Source organism: Urocitellus parryii, chromosome 11 (genome assembly GCF_045843805.1).
Source record: "Urocitellus parryii isolate mUroPar1 chromosome 11, mUroPar1.hap1, whole genome shotgun sequence".
NCBI lineage: Eukaryota > Metazoa > Chordata > Mammalia > Rodentia > Sciuridae > Urocitellus > Urocitellus parryii.
The window spans coordinates 119383961-119405828 of record NC_135541.1 but is presented as its reverse complement, the minus strand read 5'-3'; the positions used below and the strand labels follow the sequence as shown (position 1 = coordinate 119405828).

The 21868-nt window shown below is 38.9% G+C and overlaps 1 protein-coding gene and 1 long non-coding RNA gene across 3 annotated transcripts in view; one reads left to right on the top strand and one right to left on the bottom strand.

The window, feature by feature from the left end:
• LOC144249178 (uncharacterized) overlaps positions 1-21868 on the top strand; it is a 76182-nt gene that overhangs the window by 16886 nt on the left and 37428 nt on the right. The window contains exons 2-3 of one of the 2 annotated variants that reach the window (XR_013342176.1): positions 14579-14665; positions 19570-20067. The exons of the other annotated variant lie outside the window; for it this stretch is intronic. This is a non-coding gene — a long non-coding RNA (uncharacterized LOC144249178). Of the gene's footprint in view, positions 1-14578; positions 14666-19569; positions 20068-21868 lie in introns of those variants that run through there. 2 annotated transcript variants of the gene reach the window in all.
• Positions 836-13567, bottom strand: LOC144249143 (rho GTPase-activating protein 29-like). The gene is made up of 8 exons (XM_077791333.1): positions 13558-13567; positions 11896-12053; positions 11017-11205; positions 10608-10745; positions 7308-7540; positions 4225-4540; positions 3983-4091; positions 836-1686 (listed from the first exon to the last, which is right to left on the bottom strand). The coding sequence occupies exons 1-8, from the start codon at positions 13565-13567 to the stop codon at positions 836-838; spliced, it is 2004 nt and encodes a 667-aa protein (XP_077647459.1).

The window sequence follows — 21868 nt, the reverse complement described above, 5'->3', positions numbered from 1 at the left end:
CATTTTATAGAGAAAATTATTTTAAATTTAAAATTATAATACTTATTTTATGCATAACTTCAAAAACACAGAATTTAAAGACAATATCAGTGAGCACTATCATTCTATATGACTAAAACACTACCATTCTATATGACTAGCAAAGACAATACAAGGCCAAAAGGCAAAATATACACTTTGGCAATTTTATGCATAACTTCAAAAACACAGAATTTAAAGACAATACCAGTGAGCACTATCATTCTATATGACTAAAACACTACCATTCTATATGACTAGCAAAGACAATACAAGGCCAAAAGGAAAAATATAAACTTTGGCAATTTTATGCACAACTTCAAAAACACAGAATTTAAAGACAATACCAGTGAGCACTATCATTCTATATGACTAAAACACTACCATTCTATATGACTAGCAAAGACAATACAAGGCCAAAAGGAAAAATACAAACTTTGGCAATTTTATGCACAACTTCAAAAACACAGAATTTAAAGACAATACCAGTGAGCACTATCATTCTATATGACTAAAACACTACCATTCTATATGACTAGCAAAGACAATACAAGGCCAATAGGCAAAATATAAACTTTGGCAATTTTATGCATAACTTCAAAAACACAGAATTTAAAGACAATACCAGTGAGCACTATCATTCTATATGACTAAAACACTACCATTCTATATGACTAGCAAAGACAATACAAGCCCAAAAGGCAAAATATATACTTTGGCAATCCTAAACAAAAGGGGTTCTGTTACAATATTCTTTCATAAAATAAACAAAATGCATAAAAATGAAACAAGAAAAAGAAAAACTGAATTTTGACAACTACACAAACTGTGGCATTTCAAATTCAAGGTCTTGTAACTCTTCCATTAGTTTGAGCCCAAGTCCCTGGCAGATTGGATTCATGTCAGGTAGGCCGATCTCCTCAGATTTCTCTTTATGCTCAGCAGCTGGCTTCAAAGCATAAGCTGATGTGCTGTCTGCCTCTGGCACAGATTTCTCCACATGACTCAGGGGAGTAAGAGCTGTGCTAGGAGGCACTGCTGCTGAAGGTGAAGCTGGTCTCTCCTCAGTCCCCCTGACTTTGCTGGTCGGGGTAGGTGGTTTGTAAAATGTTGTCCCAAGATGGGGCTGCAGTATTCTGGGTGCTCTTGCAGGAGCAAGACGGTGAGAATGCGAGGACAGTCTCTCTGGTGCCTCTCTTGCTAAACTGGCTGGCGTGTTGGGCTCTGTGGCACCGTTGGAATGGTCACCACTCACCTGGATGCTCATTGTCACTTTTTCCTGGAGTACACTTGGCACAATCACTGCACTCGTGCCAGTTAAGTTCTTTGGTTCACTTTGTTGTCCCTGAGTTTTTTGTGGAATCTGCTGATCAAAACCATTAATTTGGGGGCCAAAACTAGTAGGGGTATCTTTTCTATTAAGTCCTTCAAAGGTAAGATTCTGGCCAAACTTGTCTGAATTGACAGTTCCCACATTTCTGCTGTTTTTCTCATTAGGGGAGCTTGCAAGATGGAACCTATCTACAGGCAAACAGAAACATCTCATCTTGGGGCTTGGCATAGGCCTCTGTATATCATTTGTTGTCACATCAGATTTCAGACTAAGTGGTTTCGTGGTTTTACACATATTGTCCATCTTTTGTGATGATGATTCAAGTTCTTTGTGATCTGAAAAAGAAGAGATTTTTTTTTTAACTTCATGAAGCTTGGTTAATTAGGAAGTGTGGTTATTTATGAATGGGCATTCTCTCAAACAACAGAGTCTTACATATTTTTTCCAACATTAGTTTCTCAGTCATCTATGCAGAGGAATTAAAAATCCATACAATATTAAAGGCACATTTTTAATTAAAGCATTACTTTTTAAAATTCATCTTAATAAAACAAATAGTCACAAAGCAAATAAAATTAAAAAAACACTTCTTGTAGCAACTTCTTTTAATATACTACCCATGAATGAATATTTTCTGTGTTAAGACTTTCCTGATTTCACCAGGCAGACAATGGTAACTCTAGAGCAGTAACACTATTCTGTACACCAACAAACGCCATGTCCTGAATCCCAAGGACTTTGCCTGTCACTTAATCTGCTTTCCAGTTACATTCTGTCCATACTGAGGGCAACACACCAGAGAGGACTTGGATGCTCTCCCAGCTGATCCACTAATACATGGTAACATCCTCTGGACAAAGGAAGGTTGAAGAGCGGTCAAAATTGCCATTGTGCTACTGGTCCTGGAGACTCCAGATTTACCTCCTTCTCTTTCTCCTCTCATCTGGTCCCAAGGCCCCTATTTTCTCACCTAGAACCATAGCATCTCTCACTCTAACTTTGCTGCATGTACCCCAGAAGCTCCTGTTGCTAGAAAGGTGCAGCCATCTGGCCATGATCCTCGACTCCCTGCTGAGAAACATCAGACAACTCTGTGTCTTGCCACTGGTCTGATGGCTTTCCAACAGCTCTGTTCATAGCCCACAGTCTCATCCCTGCCACCTGGTCCTTCTCCCGTATCCTTAGGCAGTGGTTTGCAGACAGGTGCACAGCAGCATCACTTGATGATGATCGCAGGTCATCATCTCATCTGACCTCCTTCTTCACCTGAGGCTGCTGGCCTCTCTTCCCTGGTTCCCAGGCACTGCTCATGTGATTTGCTGTCCTGGACCCTTCTTCACATTGATAGAAGGGAGCTGAGCCATTGTGGTTGGATGGCAACCACCAGAACATATTTACAGTCCTGCAGAACTTCTAGCACCACTTCTAGCTGCCTGGGTGCTGGCTCAGCTCCAGCTCCATTTCTGCCCTGGGCAAGCCTAGTGCACTAGCCCTACTTGCCTTCTTCTGTCAAGACAAACTCCTATGTGGAGATATGTTGGCAAGTGGTGTTAATGATCTTCTAAAGAAAAGGCTCAGAATTACCTGGTATGTAATGAAAATGTCAAATATTTTAAAATTATTTATTGTTATTACTATACCTACCTGGGAATCCAATTTCATTGGACAGAAAAAACAAGGTTACTTTTATAAAGAGAGAGGATGAGATTCAAACCCTGAATCAACAATAATTTAGGGACATGACCCTTGGCATTATTTACCTTCCTCAGACTGTTAGCCGTGGCTTAAAGGAGCCCAAGGTTCATAGCACAGAAGTGCTAATAAGATCAAATCATATAAATGGAATCAGTGAGTCCAGTGCTTTTCTTGGCAGAGAGGTAATGGACTGTCTTTGTTTTCAGACTTTCTCAGGCTACACTCATTGATATTTCATTAATTTTATATATCAAATTTAACATTTATGGCTATATATTGAAAAATTCAGATTTAGCTCTACTAAAGCAGTAACGAATGAAAGGTTTTCAACCCCCTTACCAGAAACCATTCACTGAAATAAAGTGATCAAAAAACAGTGAACAAAAAGACTGGAGCCAAGAAAATGGAAGACATGTGTGCTTAATGTGCTAAAGTTAGGCCACAGGTAAAGGGACATCAAAAAACTTTAGGAGTCTATTTTTTTGAGTTTCAGGAGTCCAGCTTTTTTCTGTTTTGACTTTAATTGATGACAAGGAAGTAAAGGTGAAAACAAATCTCAGAAAGAGAACAAAAATAATTTATGAATTTCAAGATATCTTTTTACAAGAAAGAAACAAAGGAAGATATTCATTTAAATCACATTCATTAAACTTTCTCAGTGGCTAGAAAAGTTAACTAATAAAACCTTGAAGTTTGAACTTACCTCAAATTAATATACCTTGTTTTTTTTTAAAGGATGAGTATTGTAGATGGACACAATATTTTATCTTTATTTATTTGTTTTATATGGTACTGAGGATCCAACTCATGGCCTCACACATGCCAAGGCAAGCGTTTTACCACTGAGCTACAAGTCCAACTCTCACCTTGGTTTTTAATCACGAGTTCTTGGCAAGGCTTGAAATATGCAAAGATATATGGTACATGACCACTCACCAATGACACATGCATCCCATTTTTCCAATGCATTTTGCTTGCATTCTGATTCCTCAAATGATGTAGCCAATTCATAATTTTTAATTTCAATATCTGCAGTGTGGATATCCTATTGATACAAGAAAAGTTGTAAACTAAAAGCGAAACACATCTCAAAAACAAACAGTTCAAAGACTATTAATTTGTTAACATATACATACACATCACATATTTAATCCAATTCTGTAATGGTCAAAACTCACTTGCTTTGTAGAAAAATATTGTGACTTTGTGGAATTTTCTGTTGATATTAGGTGTTTGGAAGGAGGGCTTTTATCCATCCAAGGTGCAACAACATCAGTACTGGATGAAACATTTTGTGGCTCTAGGGACCCATCGAAGATCATCTGTGCATTGGTAATTAGGAACTCTACTAACAGGGCCTGGTTGGCATATGCAACAAGAGAGGAGGAGATGGTACCAGGAGTGGTTGTAGGCCTGGGCCTCATCAGACAGGGTCCAAATACCACCCCTAAGTTTTTTGAGTTCATCAGGTTGTCTTCGGAATGGTCTACAACCCTGAAAAGAAGAACACATAAAGTGTATGAGATTTGCCTAATAGATGTCCTTAATGGTAGTTTACTATGACTTGAGAAGGGTGGAGAAAACTCGGGCTATAGAAGACTACAAAACATTTGTCAAGGGTCAAGGTTGGTGGGTCTAGGGAAAGAATCCTTTGTTTCATTATGATACTTACCACACACCAAACTGAGTTTCAGAGTACTATTTTAGGATAAAATGCATGTAAGTAGAAGGAACTACTGAACTCAGTAGCAGAAGGAAGAAAAACACCTCTAAAAATTGCTCCATCTTTGTATGTGGGATATATTCCCCGTTTCTTATACTGGAATCAGAAACATCACTGTCAATTTCTCTCTCACTGCCCAGTTAGTTTTCTTTTTTTTAAAAAATAATTTTTACGTAGAGATGGACACAATATTTTATTTATTTATTTTTATGCAGTGCTGAGTATCAAACCTAGTGTCTCCCATGTGCTAGGCAAGTGTTCTATCACCAGCCACACTCCCAGCTGCCCACAGCTAGTTTTCTAGCCCAAATGATTCTCTCTCCTGAACATCTCTCTGTTCTATTGCCACTATCAATGTTCTGGTTTTACTTCAAACACTCTCAGCTTGTTATTTCTATGACTATCTAAGGAAATCTGTCTCTGCCTGGTTTAGCTATCAGGATGATACTAGATTCATCTGTGGGTAAAAAAGCTGTGATATATATATGTGTATATATATATATATATATATATATATCTCACAGCTTTATATATATATATAGTGAAAGGGGTAGTTTTCCTATTTGTTTTTCAGAGGATTCATCACTGATGTATAGAAATGCATTTGATTTATGGGTATTAATTTTGTATCCTGCTACTTTGCCAAATTCATTGATTATTTTAGAAGTTTTCTGGTGGAGTTTTTTGGATTCTCCAAGTGTAAAATTATGTAGTTGGCAAAGAATGATAATTTGAGTTCTTCTTTTCCTATTTGTATTCCCTTGAATTTCTTTCATCTAATTGCTCTGGCTAGAGTGGCAAGGATTATGTTGAACAATTTTTAGATGGAATGCTTCCATTTTTCTTCATTTAGAATGATGTTAGCCTTAGGTTTAGCAGAGAGAGCTTTTACTATGTTGAGGTATATTCCTACTACCCCTAGTTTTTCTAATGTTTTGAACATGAAAAGGTACTGTATTTTGTCAAATGCTTTCTCTGCATCAATTGATGTAATCATAGGATTCTTCTCTTTAAGTTTATTGATGTGATGAATTACATTTATTGATTTCTGTATGTCGAACCCATCTTTCATCCCTGAAGTACACAACTTGATCATGGAGCATTGCTTTTTTTCATATGTTTTCGTATGTGATTTGCCAGAATTTTATTGAGAATTTTTGCATCTATGTTCATCGGGGATATGGGTCTCAAATTTTCTTTCCTTGATGTGTCTCTGGCTGGTTTGGTTATCAGGGTGATACTAGCTTCACAGAATGAGTTTGGAAGGGTTTCCTCCTTTTCTATTTCATGGAATAATTTGAAGCCCTTCAAGATATGAATAGTTTAAAAAACTGTGGTATATATACACAATGGACTATTAGCATTACAAGAGAATAAAATAATGGCATTTACAGGTAAATGGATGGGGTTCATGAATATCATGAAGTAAGCCAATCCCCCAAAATCAAAGGCCAAAATTCTCTCTGATAAATAAATGTTGATACATAATTGGGTCTCTGGGGATGGAGGAACATTGATTGGGCTCAAGAGAGGGAAGGAAGAGGAGGGGTATGGGGTACGAATGATGGTGGAATGAGACGAACATCATTACCCTAAGTTCATGTATGACGGCACATGTGGTATGACTCTACATCATGTACAGAGAAATGAAAATTTGTGCTCCATTTGTGTACAATGGATTGAAAAGCATTCTGCTGTCATTTATAACTGATTTGAACTAATAAATTTTTTAAATTTTTAATTTAATTTATTTATTTGTATGTGGGGCTGCGGTTTGAACCTAGGACCTTGCACATGCTCTACTGCTGAGCCACAGTTCCAGCCACAAAAATAAATTTAAAAAAAATTTAAAAAGGAGATCTTAATTGCTGTCAGAAAGGTCTAGCTGGCAAATCTGAATATGCGAAATTCCTGATTCCAAGTTCTTTAGTGGGTATAGAAACAACATGGTCAACTCATCTGCCAGGTTCGTAAGATTTTTTATCAAGTCTCTGGGAAGAGTAGCACAGTTCCTGCTACTGCTTGCTATATTGTAGCTTAATGAAATCAGATTTTCCAAATGCAAAATGCTTTCTTGTGTCTCCATGTCTGTTTCTCTCTGCCTCGTATGCTCTTCTGCACATTCTCTACCAAATCATCACGCAGTTCTTAAAGTTGAACTCAAGGGCATTTGCCTCTTCTGCTCTATCTCTACCCCCCAAACTTCCTCTGCATGCCTACAAGCTGTGCACAGCTACTAGAAAAAGGAGGATGGTGAACTGTGGGTTCTATACAGATCTGTACCCCAAGAGGATAAGCCCACAAATAGCTGAAAACCTATGTTTCCATCCTAGTTTCACCAGCCAGAGCCTGGCACACAGGAAGCATCTGAGGGCACCATGTTTGCTGCATGAACATATATTCAATGTATCCCTCTCTCAACACATAATAAGAAGATCCTAAAAATCATTTTGAAAATCATAACACAACAATATAAATGTACTGAATACTATTGCCCTGTTCAATTAAAAATGGCTAAGATGGTATAAAAATTCTTACCTCTTAAGATGGATGATAAGGTAACGTAGAGTGTTAAAATTGGACGGTGGCAATTTTCTTAGAAGGTCCTTGGTTTTGAGAAGAATTTGGTTGATTTCCATACCCATATTTGGAGATGTGTTGTCTTCAGAGTTGTCCCTTTTGGTGTCCTGTTCTTGGTTAATATGTTGGATGATATTTGCAAGCTCCATAAATTCCTGGTACCATTGGAATAAAACCAATGGTTCTGGTAGCTAAAGAAACAAAATTATATTAAAAATACCTTTGGGCTGAGGTTGTGGCTCAGAGGTAGAGTGTTTGCCTAGCACATGCGGGGACCTGGGTTTGATCCTCAGCACCACATAAAAATTAATAAATAAAATAAAGGTATTGCATCCCGCTACAACCAAAAAATAAATATTTTGAAAAAATCTTCTGCCTGTTTTCTTTGTTAAAGTCAACTATAAGTGAGAGTTACTCAATTAATTTAGCATGTCCCTTTAGATTAACAAAATCTAAAGTCAATCTGTATTTATTGATATCTCTTTCAGTACTGAAGATTGAACCTAGGACCTCAAGCATGCTATGCAAGCACTCTAGTACTGAGCTTCATCCCTGCCCATAAAATAAAAAATATATGTTTGGCAGAGAAGTGACTTAGAAAGCAAATCAAAATCTTGACTATAAATTATATTTATGTTAATAACAAATTAATAGATAATGAGTGAAATTCTAAACTTTAAATGAAGTTTAAGCTTTAAGCTTCATTATGGGATTTTAAAACTCTTCATCTCTATCCTAAACACATTATAATCACATCTGCCCCCCAAATAGCATAATCTTCAGCTTTTTTACTGGAAGAAACATAGAATAGTGAACAAAATCTATAAAATGAATCAGAAACCCATGGATTTTATGAGTAAGGGGGAAAAATATCAAAGTGTTAAAGAGCATAGATTTTACTTGGGCAAGAATGAAGATTAGCACAAGATAATATGACCTACAAAAACATACTGTCAACATCTCATGAAACTTTAAAACAGGCTGATTTGCCATGAATAGATCAAAAAAAGAAGTTCTTACAACAAATATCCACTGCCATAATGAATTTCAATGTTTCTACTGATCTACAATAGAAAATTCAGTGAACTGTTAGCTACCTGATGTCCTATAATATCTGTGGGAAGTGAAGGTGTTGCCCTGTGATCAGTTTCTATCTTCACCTCTTGGAGCTTTAGGTCCATGAGTCAGATAAAGGCTACTCTCTAACACTATTGCAAGAATTGAGCACACTTTCCCAAATGAAAGTCTTAGACATACAAAATTCCTCAACAGAATGCAAGTTTATTGTATTGGACCCAATTCATCTCCTCTCCCTAACTGACTAAACAAGATTAAGGATGACACATTATGAGACTTCCAGTCATTCAAAGGTATCCACCTCCATTTCTCAGTTGAGGGGTCTGTAGAATGTGATTAAAGGGTTATCAATGTTTTCCTGGGCTAACTTTGTAGATCAAGCAATGTATACTTAATTTCTGTCCCTCCTGCAATTCCACTAAAATACAGTAGGGTCATAAGGACTAGGAAAATAGAGAAAACAAAAAGCAACAATTCACAAGTAGAAGAGCAGATGAATAAGTCCTGATGCAGCATTTCCAAGAGAACTGACCCTTTGTCACTCAACATGTTTTTCAGAATCCTAAAGGTACATGGAAAATCATTACCAGGTCCTCTGATCTTGGGTTAGGTTGCAGGTGGGCCAGCTGAGAAAGCTTAGCTCTCTATAGAATCCTATCTCCACTCCATGTACTAGGGCAATCTCCTTCCTAAAGCTCTGGGAATTTTTTCTCTGGGCAATGGGATACAGAGGCTCTCTGAATCGAGGCATTGCCAAACATAAGGAACAGAGAGGTAACTGTCTTCCAATGGGGATATGATTGCTATATGCACACTGAAAGCACAGATCCTACAGTCTTAGTAACCCTGGCTCCCACGGTATTGGTACTGTATCTCTAGGCAAGGAAAAAAACCTTTCCTAGGGGACTGGGGCTGTGGCTCATGGTAGTGCACTCATCTGGCATGTGTGAGGCACTAGGGTTGATCCTCAGCCCCACATAAAAATAAATAAATTAAAAGTATTGTGTCCATCTACAATTAAAAAAATGCCTTCCCAAGAAGATCACACCAGTCCCAGAACAGGGAACTAGACATGCAATTAGGCACATACCAAACAGTCCATCTAGACCACTTTATAGTAAAGTTCAAAGTTTTTAAAAAGCCTTGATGTGTTCAAGTGCTTCCAAAGTGATTTCAAGTCCAAACTCTAATATATCTAGGCACCATGAAAGACAAAAATCAAAATGGGTAGAAAAAGAACAAATTGAAGGTGTAAAATGATGCTATCGATATGCTGTCAACTAGTCAGATATGGAGAAAGAGCACTGGAAATGCAGCTGATCGAAATTGAGATGTGCACTAAATGAAAAATAGACACCAGATTTCAAAGAAGAAGAGCTGCAATACAAATAAATAAATAAACAAAATACCTCATAATTTGAAAAACTAGATATTCAAATTGTTCAATGATATATTAAAAATCACTTCACTTCATTTTTAATTTTTATGTTGCTATAGAAAATTTAATGTTATATATGAGGGTCACATTGTATTTCTACAGAGGTTAGAGTCCAAATAGAGAAAAGAACCCTTAATGAGAAAAATCTATGAATATCCACAATAAAAGAGCATCATATAATCATTTAAAAAACGTTATCAAAAGAATAGAAAATCAGACTTCTTGAATATTAAAACATGATCTCAGAAATGGAATACTTTACTTATTCAAGAAGAAAAAGACAAGGAACTGTCTTAGAAATTTTTTGAAGAAAAAAAGAACAATAAAGAAAAGGTAAGGGAATTGGAGTACATGTATGCTTGCCAAGCAAGTGCAAGACCCTGAATTTTTAATCCCCATGAGTACAAATAACAAATTTATAAATATTTATATATGTGTTTGTGTATGTTCACACACACACATCTCCAAACAAGAGCTTCAAGTGCAAATTACAAAGACAGTTGGTGGGTGGGAGAATGGCAATAAAAATCAAGAAAAGTTCCAAGAACTAAAGTGCTCACAACTGACGGAGCTCATGGAGTGGCCAGAATACTGGATGGAAATATATCCACATCAAAATACATCATTATAAAATCTTCGAATAATGAGGGGGGTGATGACATAGTCTATACCAATGAAAAATATGAAATATAAAATATTTTTGCTCTTTGCATTTGATGGTAGGTTTAGAATAAAACTTTAACCTGTTGAAGGTAGTATTTTAACACGTCACATATGTCATGTGAAGAAAATTGGGACAGATCTACTAAATGCCTTCCGTTTTCCAGGGCTTGACACAGCATTGCCATTTTTGCCTTGTTGCCACTGACTCGATAAATTCCCTTGAAGAGAAAAGAAAAACAGAATGCAATATTTTACTTTAGTACAAAGGGCTAAATGCAGACATGTAGACAGAGTGGATGTATCTCCTTCAATTTTTATTAGTATTTAGAAAATACTAGTTGAAGTTAAATAAATTAACCTTTTCCAAATAAATGTGAATAAATTTAGTTATTACAAATGGAGAGTGCTGATTTTCTGAAAGTCTCTTTTTCATTAAAACAAATCACAAAGGCATTTATGTTTTTAGAGTTTTAAGAGTGAACAACATACCTGTAAACACAAGGCAGTCTTTTCAATTTCTAAAGTACACATTTTGATTATGAAAGGAATGCCATCTGGCTCCTTTTTGGCAACACAGGACAATTCTTCTCCAAATAAGTGCATTTTCCCCGGAAGTTTCCGATGTCCGCAAACGATGGTTAAGTTTGCCATGCATTTTTTATGGCAGACAAGAAGACACTATAAGAAAACGATATTTGAAAATGATTGACTCACCTTAAAATTATTCACAACTAAGAAAATTACAGGCAGACTAATAACGACAAAAATAAGTTGAAAAGTACTACTTGTGGTTTGTGAATTACATTTAACAGCAAAACAAAGTAGAGAACTATAGAAATAAACTGTGGGACTTTATTAAAAATGTATTGGCAAGCCAGGTGTGATGGCATATGCCCATGATTCCAGCTACTTGAGAGTTGAAACAGGAATTTCACAAGTTGAAGGCCAGACCAATCTAGCAAGAACCCATTTCAAAACACAATTTTAAGAAAGGGTGGATGGGCTGGGGATATGGCTCAAGCAGTAATGCACTCGCCTGATGTGCGCAGGTCACTGGGTTCCATCCTCAGCACTACTTAAAAATAAAATTAAAAAAAAGATATTGTGTCCATCGAAAAATGAAAAATAAATATTAAAAAATCTCTCTCTCTCTCTCTCTCTCTCTCTCTCTCTCTCTCTCTCTCTTTCTCTTCTTTCTGTCTCTCTAAAAATATGGCATGTGAAAGACCCTGAATTTAGTTCCCAGGTGTACAGACAACATATTTATATGTGTGTTTGTGTGTGGACACATACATCTCCAAATAAGTAAAATCATAACAAAAAAGTATATAGCAAAAGAAAAAAATTGTGATTCCAAAAAGATCTTACCTCTTCGCATTTAAAACCTCGAAATAGGACAATGCGTTCACAGTATATACATCTTGCAGGAAATCTCCATTTTCTGAACTTATGGGTGGTAGCTGCTTTTGCCATTAATGATTGCTGAAATGTTCCAAGGGAGCAGGGTCCTAACAACAGAAATGTTCCTATGTAAGAAGGGTAAAGGACAAAAACATATACCACATGATATTGTACTTGGAATAATTTTTAGACTTTGAAATTATTTATATATTACAAAAAGCTATTATTTTGCATTTCTAACATAAAAAAGCATCTCATTTATTGGTCTCTTATAAAAGACACATTTTTTTTCTTTTTTAATTTACTTATGACAGTGGAATGCATTACAATTCATATTACACATATAGAGCACAATAGTTCACATCTCTGGTCATATACAAAGTCTATTCATACCAATTCGTGTCTTCATACATGTATTTGGCATAATGATGACCTTCTCATTCCACCATCATTTCTAACCCCATGTTCTCTCCCTTCCCCTCCCACCCCTCTGCTCCAGAGGCCTCCCTTGTTCCCCCTCCCTACCCCACTATGAATCAGCCTCCTTATATCAGAGAGAACATTTGGCATTTGTTTCTTTGGGCTTGCCTAGCTTCACTGAGCATTATCTTCTCCAACACCATCCATTTATCTGCAAATGCCATGATTTTATTTTTTTTTATTGCCAAGTATATAGGATTTTGGAAGAACCCTGCACGTTTTTATGCAGAAATTAATAAGTTGATTCTAAAGTTTATATGGGTCATTTCCTTATCAGGTCATAATAAAGACAATTAATAAAACACATACCACTTTCCACAGAAAAGACCAAAATGTGCTCCCAACCTTTATCAATCCCCTGGATTCTTTACACACATGAATTATCTTTATGTGTGTGGCTCATCACCATGATGAAAGTGAATGGGAATTTAAAAAGAAACAGCAAAACAAATACTCTTCGAAACTTGAAAGTAGAGCTATTGTCTGTGACTTGTTGTCTCAAATCAAGTGGTTCTGACTTGATTTGAGACACCTGCACATTCTGGCCACCTACAGAGCTCTCTTTTGGATTCCTCAGTGGCTCTGAGCACATGGCTGCACTGTCAAAGCAGTGAGATCCTGGTAGACATTAGAGATAACCAGAAATTCTGTGCAGAAAGCCTCCCCACTTCTTTGCTTATTCAAGTTACCCTTTACTTTCAAGCTCACACAGAAATATCACTTCATTCCCTCCATTGAAAATGATCATTCTTTGTCTCTAGTTTTTGGTTATTGTATTCTGCCACTCATTAAATGGAAAGGTTCTACAGGGACTCTGTCTAGCATAAAGTGAGATCCTGCTAAATTTTCAGAGTGAATGCTGAATCAATTTTGATAGAAAGGAATCAAAATCCTTCCAGAATCCCTTCTAAGAATCATCTTTGTTCACTGGTAGTACTAACCCCCTGGGACCAAGAGCAGTTGTAAATGCCCACATTCCTAGGTCAAGGGCTTTTACAGGTGGGAGGTGAAGGCGATGATAATTGAGAGGTTGTTCTATTTTCTGGAGTGTGGAGTGGCCCTGGTGTTACCCTACATTCACTGAACAGTGATTCTTCAACTCAGCCAAACTTCAATATCCTGCCAACTTGGGGGGTGAAACTTTTCTACCTGGGCCCATTGGGCTTTCTTCCAATTCAGTCTGTAAGGTTTTGTCAAAATCATGAGACCAGAGCTATAGGTATTGTCAACCTAATGAGGCTTAAGTGTCACTGTTCTTCACTTGCACAGTTCTTCCAATAAGGTAGCATTTCTAAGTAGGCATTTCTGGCAAACTGCTTAAAGAACACACTGGGGCACGGGGAGGATCTCAATTTCAAAGACACACATGTATACATGTATAATGTGCTGTGATTTATTTACTCATCCTAAATATTCACCTTCACATCTAATTTTGAATTCTTTTTCATGAAGAGGGAGACCCCTACACCCAAACTCAATAAGGAGGTGAAGTGAACCAAAGAGGAAAAGAACAAAACTGATATAGAACAAAAAGCTGCCTGCTGTTTAGAAATGGTCTTGGAATATTCACAAAACACCTTACACTCCTCCCTTCCCCCAAAAGATCCAAAGAACTCAGTGGATGTCAAAGATCCAAATGACTCAGTGTGGAACCCTCTCCTTGGTCTCTAAGGCAGGGACAGTAGTGAAAAAGTGAAATAAACCAGCACCTGTCTGACTCAAAGAAAAGGACAGTCCTGGTCCACTTGGTTTCCACAGAAGGGGGGCGACCTTTGGAACACCAGATTTTTGTCACCCACAGGGTCTTGGGGCATCTTGGCCACATACTCACAGGGACATACTCTCCTTGTAGCAGTTGGGATCTCCCAGCTTATCAATTCCAATTTACACCCTAACTCTGTGTGCTAAGGTCATGGGTGAAAAATGGTGAATGGAAACAGAAGGGACAGTAATAAGGGAAGGACAGAGAAGAGGTAGGATAGAGATCCAACAGAGGGGGCCCTCAGAAAGAAAGGCAAGGAGGCTGTCCCTGCACCTTTAGGCCCCCCTCCCCTCCCCAAAGTAGTCATCAACCAAGGCCTAGATGAGGTGAAGTGGGTAAAGAAAAAGTAAAAAGGGAACAGTACTTGTTAGTTTCTTTACCTAGGTACTCATCAGAATGAAATTTCAGGAAATGTCAAGACACTTACAAAAAGATCCCAGTGGGAAAGAGGATTGTGAAGACCCGAAAACCAAGAAGGAAAAGTCAAGTTAACCCGTGAGTATCCAGAGTATCACGAGTATCCCTCTGGTCCGCAGCTGCCTCAGCGCCGTCGTCCTGCTCCAACTGCTCACTGATCACCAAGGACCACAGTGTTCCGGTTCCCATAGTGCCCGCTGCTGACGTCTACCGCTCCTGGGCGCCCATCTCAAGGTTCCATCCTCCCGGGAGACCCCGCCCCGCCCGCAGTCGCCTCCCCTGCGGGACCCCCACTTCACCCTATGGCCGTCCTGACCATGGATGGCAAGTGGTCAGCAGCCATCTCTGCAGTCCCCAGCCCAATGCGACCACCTCCATCCCACACTCATCCCCGCGCTTCCTCCAGCGTGCAGGACTCAGACTCCCGCATGGCGAGAGAGGGCCAGAGCTCGCTGCCTCCATCCCCACGCATGGCCCTTGGATGCCCTATCAAGCCACATACGCCCCTCCCCACCATGCACTGCCAAGTCCCCCAGAGAGCAGCCACTGGCCAGCGCTCGTGTGGGTGGAATCAGGGCCAGCGGCAGATGAGGGCGGTTGTGGATCACAGGCTACAAGCTGTACAAATACAGCTCGGGCCGAAACAGTTCAGCCTGATCCAGCCAAGACTATGTCTGTCAGCCTGGACACCCTCTGCATCCATAACCACTGTGGCAGCCCAAGTGGCCCACAGTGCCAAAGAAATAGCAGACTCTCAAGTGAGCCCAGTACAGCCCGGGGTCTGAGGATGCCATTGGGATCCATAGTTACTGTTTCGTCTCCTGGGGTACGAAGCTTGCGGAGACACTGACCTTTTTTCAGAGGCATTTAGACCACAACACAAGCCCTCTCTCACCTCCTTGCATGCACAAGGCATGCCAAGAGCGCCAGGGGGTGCGTTTGTGCCCTGTTTTCAATGGCAGCTGCTGTGGTCCCTGCTGATCCCCGCAGCCCTCAAATCTGCACATCGTGCAGCGAGGTCTCTAGCGCCTGTCTCCTTTGCTTGCCCCTCCAAAGGCTGCCTGCCGCCCTCCCGTTGGCCAGCGGCAGGTGTGATCTGCAGTCAGGTGTGTGAATGTCTTCCTGAGGGGAGCTCATGCGGGGTCTTTATAATGTTGAGATATGTTCCTGTTATCCCTAACAGGGGGGATAACAGGAACATATCTCAACATTATAAAGGGGTGCTGTCTTTTGTCAAATGCTTTTCTGTATCTATCAAGATGATCATATGATTCTTATCTGTAAGTCCATTGATGTGATGAATTACATTTATTGATTTCTGTTTGATGAAACAACCTTACATCCCTGGGATCAATCCCACTTGATCATGGTGCGCAATCTTTAGGATATGTTTTTATATTGGATTTGCCAGAATTTTATTGAAGATTTTTGCATCTATGTTCATTAGAGATATTTGTTTGAAGTTTTCTTTTTTGAAGTGTGTTTGTCCAGTTTTGGAATCAGGGTGATATTGGCCCCATAGAATGAGTTTGGAAGTGCTCTCCCCTTTTTCTATTTCCTGAAATACATTGAAGAGTGTTGGTGTTAGTTCTTCTTTAAAGATCTTGTAGAATTCAGCTGTGTAGCCATTCAGTCTTGGGATTTTCTTGATTAGTAGTGTTTCGATGGTTTCTTCTATTTCCTCACTGGATATTGGTCTGCTTAAGTTGTGTATATCTTCCTGAGTCAATCTGGGCAGATTATATGACTGAAGGAATTTTTCAATGCCTTCACTGTCTTCTATTTTATTAGAGGATAAGGTTTCAAAATAATGTCTAATATCTTCTATATTTCTGTTTGGTCTGTTGTGTTATTGCCTTTTTCATCGCGTTTGCTAGTAATTTGATTTCTCTCTCTCCTTCTCTTCATTAGCATGGCTAAGGGTGTGTCAATTTTATTTATTTTTTCAAAGAACCAAGATATTGTGTTATTGAACTCTATAGTTTCTTTATTTAACTTTTGTTTGGAAGATCTGTCTAGTGGTGAAAGAGGTGGGTTAAAGTCACCCAAGATTATTGTGCTGGGAGGTCAATTTGACTCTTGAACTTGAGAAGAGTTTGTTGGATGAACAGAGCTGCACCATTGTTTGTGGCATATATATTTATGATTGTTATGTCTTGTTGAATAGTATGTAATGTCCAACTTTATCCCTTTTGATCAGCTTTGGCTGAAGTCTACTTTATTTGATATGAGTATGGAGACCCCTGCTTGCTTCCTCACTCTATGTGAGTGGTATGATTATCCCAACCTTTCACCTTCAGTCTGTGTATGTCATTTCCTATCAAATGAGTACCCTGTAGGCATCACATTCTTGGATCTTTTTTAAAAAATCCAATCTGCTAGCCTATGTCTTTTGATTGGTGAGTTTTAGCCATTAACATTTAGGGTGACTATTGAGATATGGTTTGTATTTCCAGTCATATTTGTTTATTTTTGTTACTTAAAGTGACTTGTTTTCCTCTTTGATTAGATTTTCTTTTAGTGTACTACCTCCTTCTGCTGGTTATCGTTGTTGTTTTTCATTTCCTCTTCGTGAAATATTTTGCCAAGGATGTGCTTTAGTGTCGGTTTTCTAGCTGTAAATTCTTTTAACTTTTGTTTATCATGGAAAGTTTTATTTCATCTTCAAATCTGAAGCTTAGTTTGGCTGGATACAGATTCTTGGTTGGAACCCATTATCTTTCCAGCTTGGAATATGTTGTTCCAGGATCTTCTAGCTCTCAGGGAATGTGTTGAAAAATCTGTTGTTATCCTAATTGGTTTGCCTCTATAAGTAATCTGATTCCATTCTCTTGTGGCTTTTAAAATTCTTTCCTATTTCTGTATATTGAGCATTTTCATTATAATGTCTCTTGGTGTGGGTCTGTTGTGATTTTGCACATTCGGTGTCCTGTAGGCTTCTTGGATTTGGATTTCCATTTCATCCTTCATGTCTGGAAGTATTTCTGATATTATTTCATTGAATAGATTGCTCATTCCTTTGGTTTGGAACTCTGTGCCTTCCTCTATCCCTATGACTCTTAAATTTGGTCTTTTTATGCTATGCCATATTTCTGGGATTTTCTTCTCATGGTTTCTATTCATTTTTGCTGTGCTGTCTACATTCTTTTCAAGATGATATACTTTGTCTTTGTGGTCTGATGTCCTATCTTCTAAGTTGTATACTCTGCTGGTGATGCTCTCATTTGTGTTTTAATATATTTTAATTTTAAAATATATAAAATATACATAATATAAAATATATATGATATATATATATTTTTCTCCTCAATCCTCAATCTCCCTGTAGAGGTCATCTTTTTCTTCTTGGATTTGTTTATGTAGCTCATTGTCAAAGTGATCTTTCACTGTCTGTACTTGTTGTCTAATGGCTTCTTTGAGATTCCAAAACATCTGAATAATGTAAATCCTGAAATCTTTCCCTGTCATTTTTTCTGCTGCTTCTGATAATTCTTCTAATGATGCATTGTCTTCAATTGTTTGTGGTATTTTCTTCCCTTGTCTTTTCATGTTGCTGGTATTTCTTTCCTGCTCTGTGGGACTGGTGTGTTATTGTTTTTACCCTATAGATTTGTAGTGCTCTTGTATATCCCAGGATCCCTTCTTTGTGGGGAAGGACAATGTTGACAGTTCCTAATATCAACAATGCATCACCTACGTGTAAGTTACTGCTATTAAGACATTTATAGTTAGTCTCAATCTCTAGTATTCTTGGATTCAATTATAATTTAAAATATAATCAGTAGTTTCATAGAAGTTGTACACTTTCTTCGGGGGTGGACAGAGAACTGGAGGTCAGGTATCTGGCGTTATGTTAAGGGTGAAAGATGTGAGGGCAATGGATTAATAAAACTTTGGAAATTTGGAGGAGAACTCTAATAAAGAGGGTTAGTAGCAGGGGAATAGACAGGAGGTAATTTAGGGGAGCCAAGTATGTGGGAGGACAGTAAAATGCATCAAAACAAACACATATATGTGTTTAAAAAATTACAAGAAGTAAAAATAGTAAAAATTAGGAGGTTGAAAGAGAAAGAGTGGGAGGAAGAAAAATAAAAAGGAAGCAAGAAAGAGAAAAAATAGAGAGAGTGAAATCAAAAAAGAGGGGTGGCTTATGCAATTCATTTATATTATATTATTCTGGTGACTCAGTTCTATTTCATGCAGAGTTCTTGGTTTCACATATGTTGGGATTGTGAGGACCACAGGAGGAGGGGTAGAGGAGAAAGAAAGAGGATAAAATGGAAGAGAAGAAAACAAACAAAACAAAACAAAACAACAAAATGCTCTCCAAGTTCCCTTTTGTTCAGTTCTCTTTCAGTAGGTGGAGTTGTCTATTCCAAGCTTGGTTCTCTGCCCTCAGGGTGGTGTAGGTAACCAGTGTGAGAAGATTAAAGCTCTCCCTCTCTTGTCTGGGCTTCCCTAATCTTGGTCTCTCTGAGTTGCTCCTGGGTTTTTGCCCCATCCCCTCTCTTGCTTATCAGGTCTCAGCTGGGGGACCTCAGGCCCTCCACCTTAGGATTGCACCAGGTGGGCAGCGTCCTGGTGGCACTGGGCTCTTGTTCAACTGAGAGCTGATTTTGTGCTGATAGAGTCTATACAGAGTTATCACAGCTGGGGGAGGGCATTTGGAACCCAGGTACCTGTGCAGTCACAGATCTGGCTGGTAACCACACCCACCAAAGATGGTGAGAAAGGTGGAGACAGTCCTTTTCCCAGTCGGGGTGTCTGGTGAGGTGGGGGGAGCTGGGATGTCCTCGTGCTGTGCCTAGAATGTGGTCTGGGGACCTGCGTGGGAGCAGAGCGTCCTCAGGAGTTCTGCCACTCCACTGAGGTGCTGAGTTGGTGTCTCTGCTCCCCCCTTGAGAGTCACGCCTGTGCTCAAACTGTGGGCTTTGGAGTCTCCCCTGAACACAGAGGCTCTGAGTTCTGCTTGGTGTTCGCAGCTCTGGTGGATTGTGCGAAAATCCTCTGGATGGAGTCCTGTCACATGCACTGAGATGTTGTGTTCCCTCAAGGCAAGACCCCTTCAGAACAGGAGAAGCCACCTGATAGCTTTCTCTGATTCAGGCACAGAGCAGCCAGAAACAGGATCTCCTCTACTCTGCCACCTCGGATCCCAGTCAACCGATTTCTGACAGAGATGCCAAAGTAATTCCGTGGTCTTTCAATAAATGTTGCTGAAATAAAAGATATCCATAATGTGAGGGATGAACCTCAACCCTTATTTCAGTCAACTCTAAAATGAACAGGAACCACACACCTAAACATACAACCTAACACTATCCATCTTTGAATTCAGGGTTATGAAGGGCAGCTGCCTATTTTTATAAATAAAGGATGTTTGGGGAACACAGCCATGTTGATGTATTGTGTATAATTGCTTTTAAGGATTATTAATTATAATGGTAGTAGAGATAGAAGACTGTTCAGGTGTTGGTAATTTTTGAAACTGAGGTTGTATACACGGAGTTCAAATACTGTTTGGCCTACTTCATGCATGTTTGAAATTTCCCATAATAAAAACTTGTTTTTGTTTTTGTAGTCTACCTTCAGATCTACTCTGGGCTATCTCAAGATCATCCCCATAAGCTCCATCACTCTCCTTCTCATTTCTCTCCAGCAAGGCTCAACCAAGCCTAGAGTCCCCTGAATGTCCTGTGGAAGCCAGCCATTCATTCTAACATGCTAAGCACAAATGTATCATCATGGTGGTACTCAATGAATATTAGAGAAATATATTATAAGTAACATTATGGAAGGTTCTGTCTGCATACACCCTGAAGTTGAAACTGAACTTACCCTTCCCTAACACTTCTATAAACATGTTAATTAGCTCCTACTTCTTCCTTTCAAAGGAAGACTATGGGGCTAGAGTGTAGTTCAGTGGTAGAGTGCTTGCCTAGCATGCCTGAAGCCCTGGTTCAATATGTAACACCACAACAAATCAAATAAAAAGGAAGACTGTGACATTTGAAAACTTTCTCAGCAATACACCCTGAAACTTTCTTCAAGAAATATAAAACTCTTATCAAGGGAGGCATTATTGCCGAACATCTGCTCTACGAACAAGGTGGCTCATAGTTCCTTATCAGGTCATAATAAAGACAATTAATAAAACACATACCACTTTCCACAGAAAAGACCAAAATGTGCTCCCAACCTTTATCAATCCCCTGGATTCTTTACACAGATGAATTATCTTTATGTGTGTAGCTCATCACCATGATGAAAGTGAATGGGAAATTAAAAAGAAACAGCAAAACAAATACTCTTCAAAACTTGAAAGTAGAGCTATTGTCTGTGACTTGTTGTCTCAAATCAAGTGGTTCTGGCTTGATTTGAGACACCTGCACTTTCTGGTCACTTACAGAGCTCTCTTTTAGATTCCTCAGTGGCTCTGAGCACATGGCTGCACTGTCAAAGCAGTGAGATCCTGGTAGACATTAGAGATAACCAGAAATTCTGTGCAGAAAGCCTCCCCACTTCTTTGCTTATTCAAGTTACCCTTTACTTTCAAGCTCACACAGAAATATCACTTCATTCCCTCCATTGAAAGTAATCATTCCTTTGTCTCTAGTTTTTGGTTATTGTATTCTGCCACTCATTAAATGGAAAGGTTCTACAGGGACTCTGTCTAGCATAAAGTGAGATCCTGCTAAATTTTCAGAGTGAATGCTGAATCAATTATGATAGAAAGGAATCAAAATCCTTCCAGAATCCCTTCTAAGAATCATCTTTGTTCACTGGTAGTACTAACCCCCTGGGACCAAGAGCAGTTGTAAATGCCCAGATTCCTAGGTCAAGGGCTTTTACAGGTGGGAGGTGAAGGCGATGATAATTGAGAGGTTGTTCTATTTTCTGGAGTGTGGAGTGGGCTGGTGTTACCCTACATTCACTGAACAGTGATTCTTCAACTCAGCCAAACTTCAATATCCTGCCAACTTGGAGGGGGTGAAACTTTTCTACCTGGGCCCATTGGGCTTTCTTCCAACTCAAGTCTGAAAGGTTTTGTCAAAATCATGAGACCAGAGCTATAGGTATTGTCAACCTAATGAGGCTTAAGTGTCACTGTTCCTCACTTGCACAGTTCTTACAATAAGGTAGCATTTCTAAGTAGGCATTTCTGGCAAACTGCTTAAAGAACACACTGGGGCAGGGGGAGGATCTCAATTTCAACGACACACATGTATACATGTATAATGTGCTGTGATTTATTTACTCATCCTAAATACTCACCTTCAC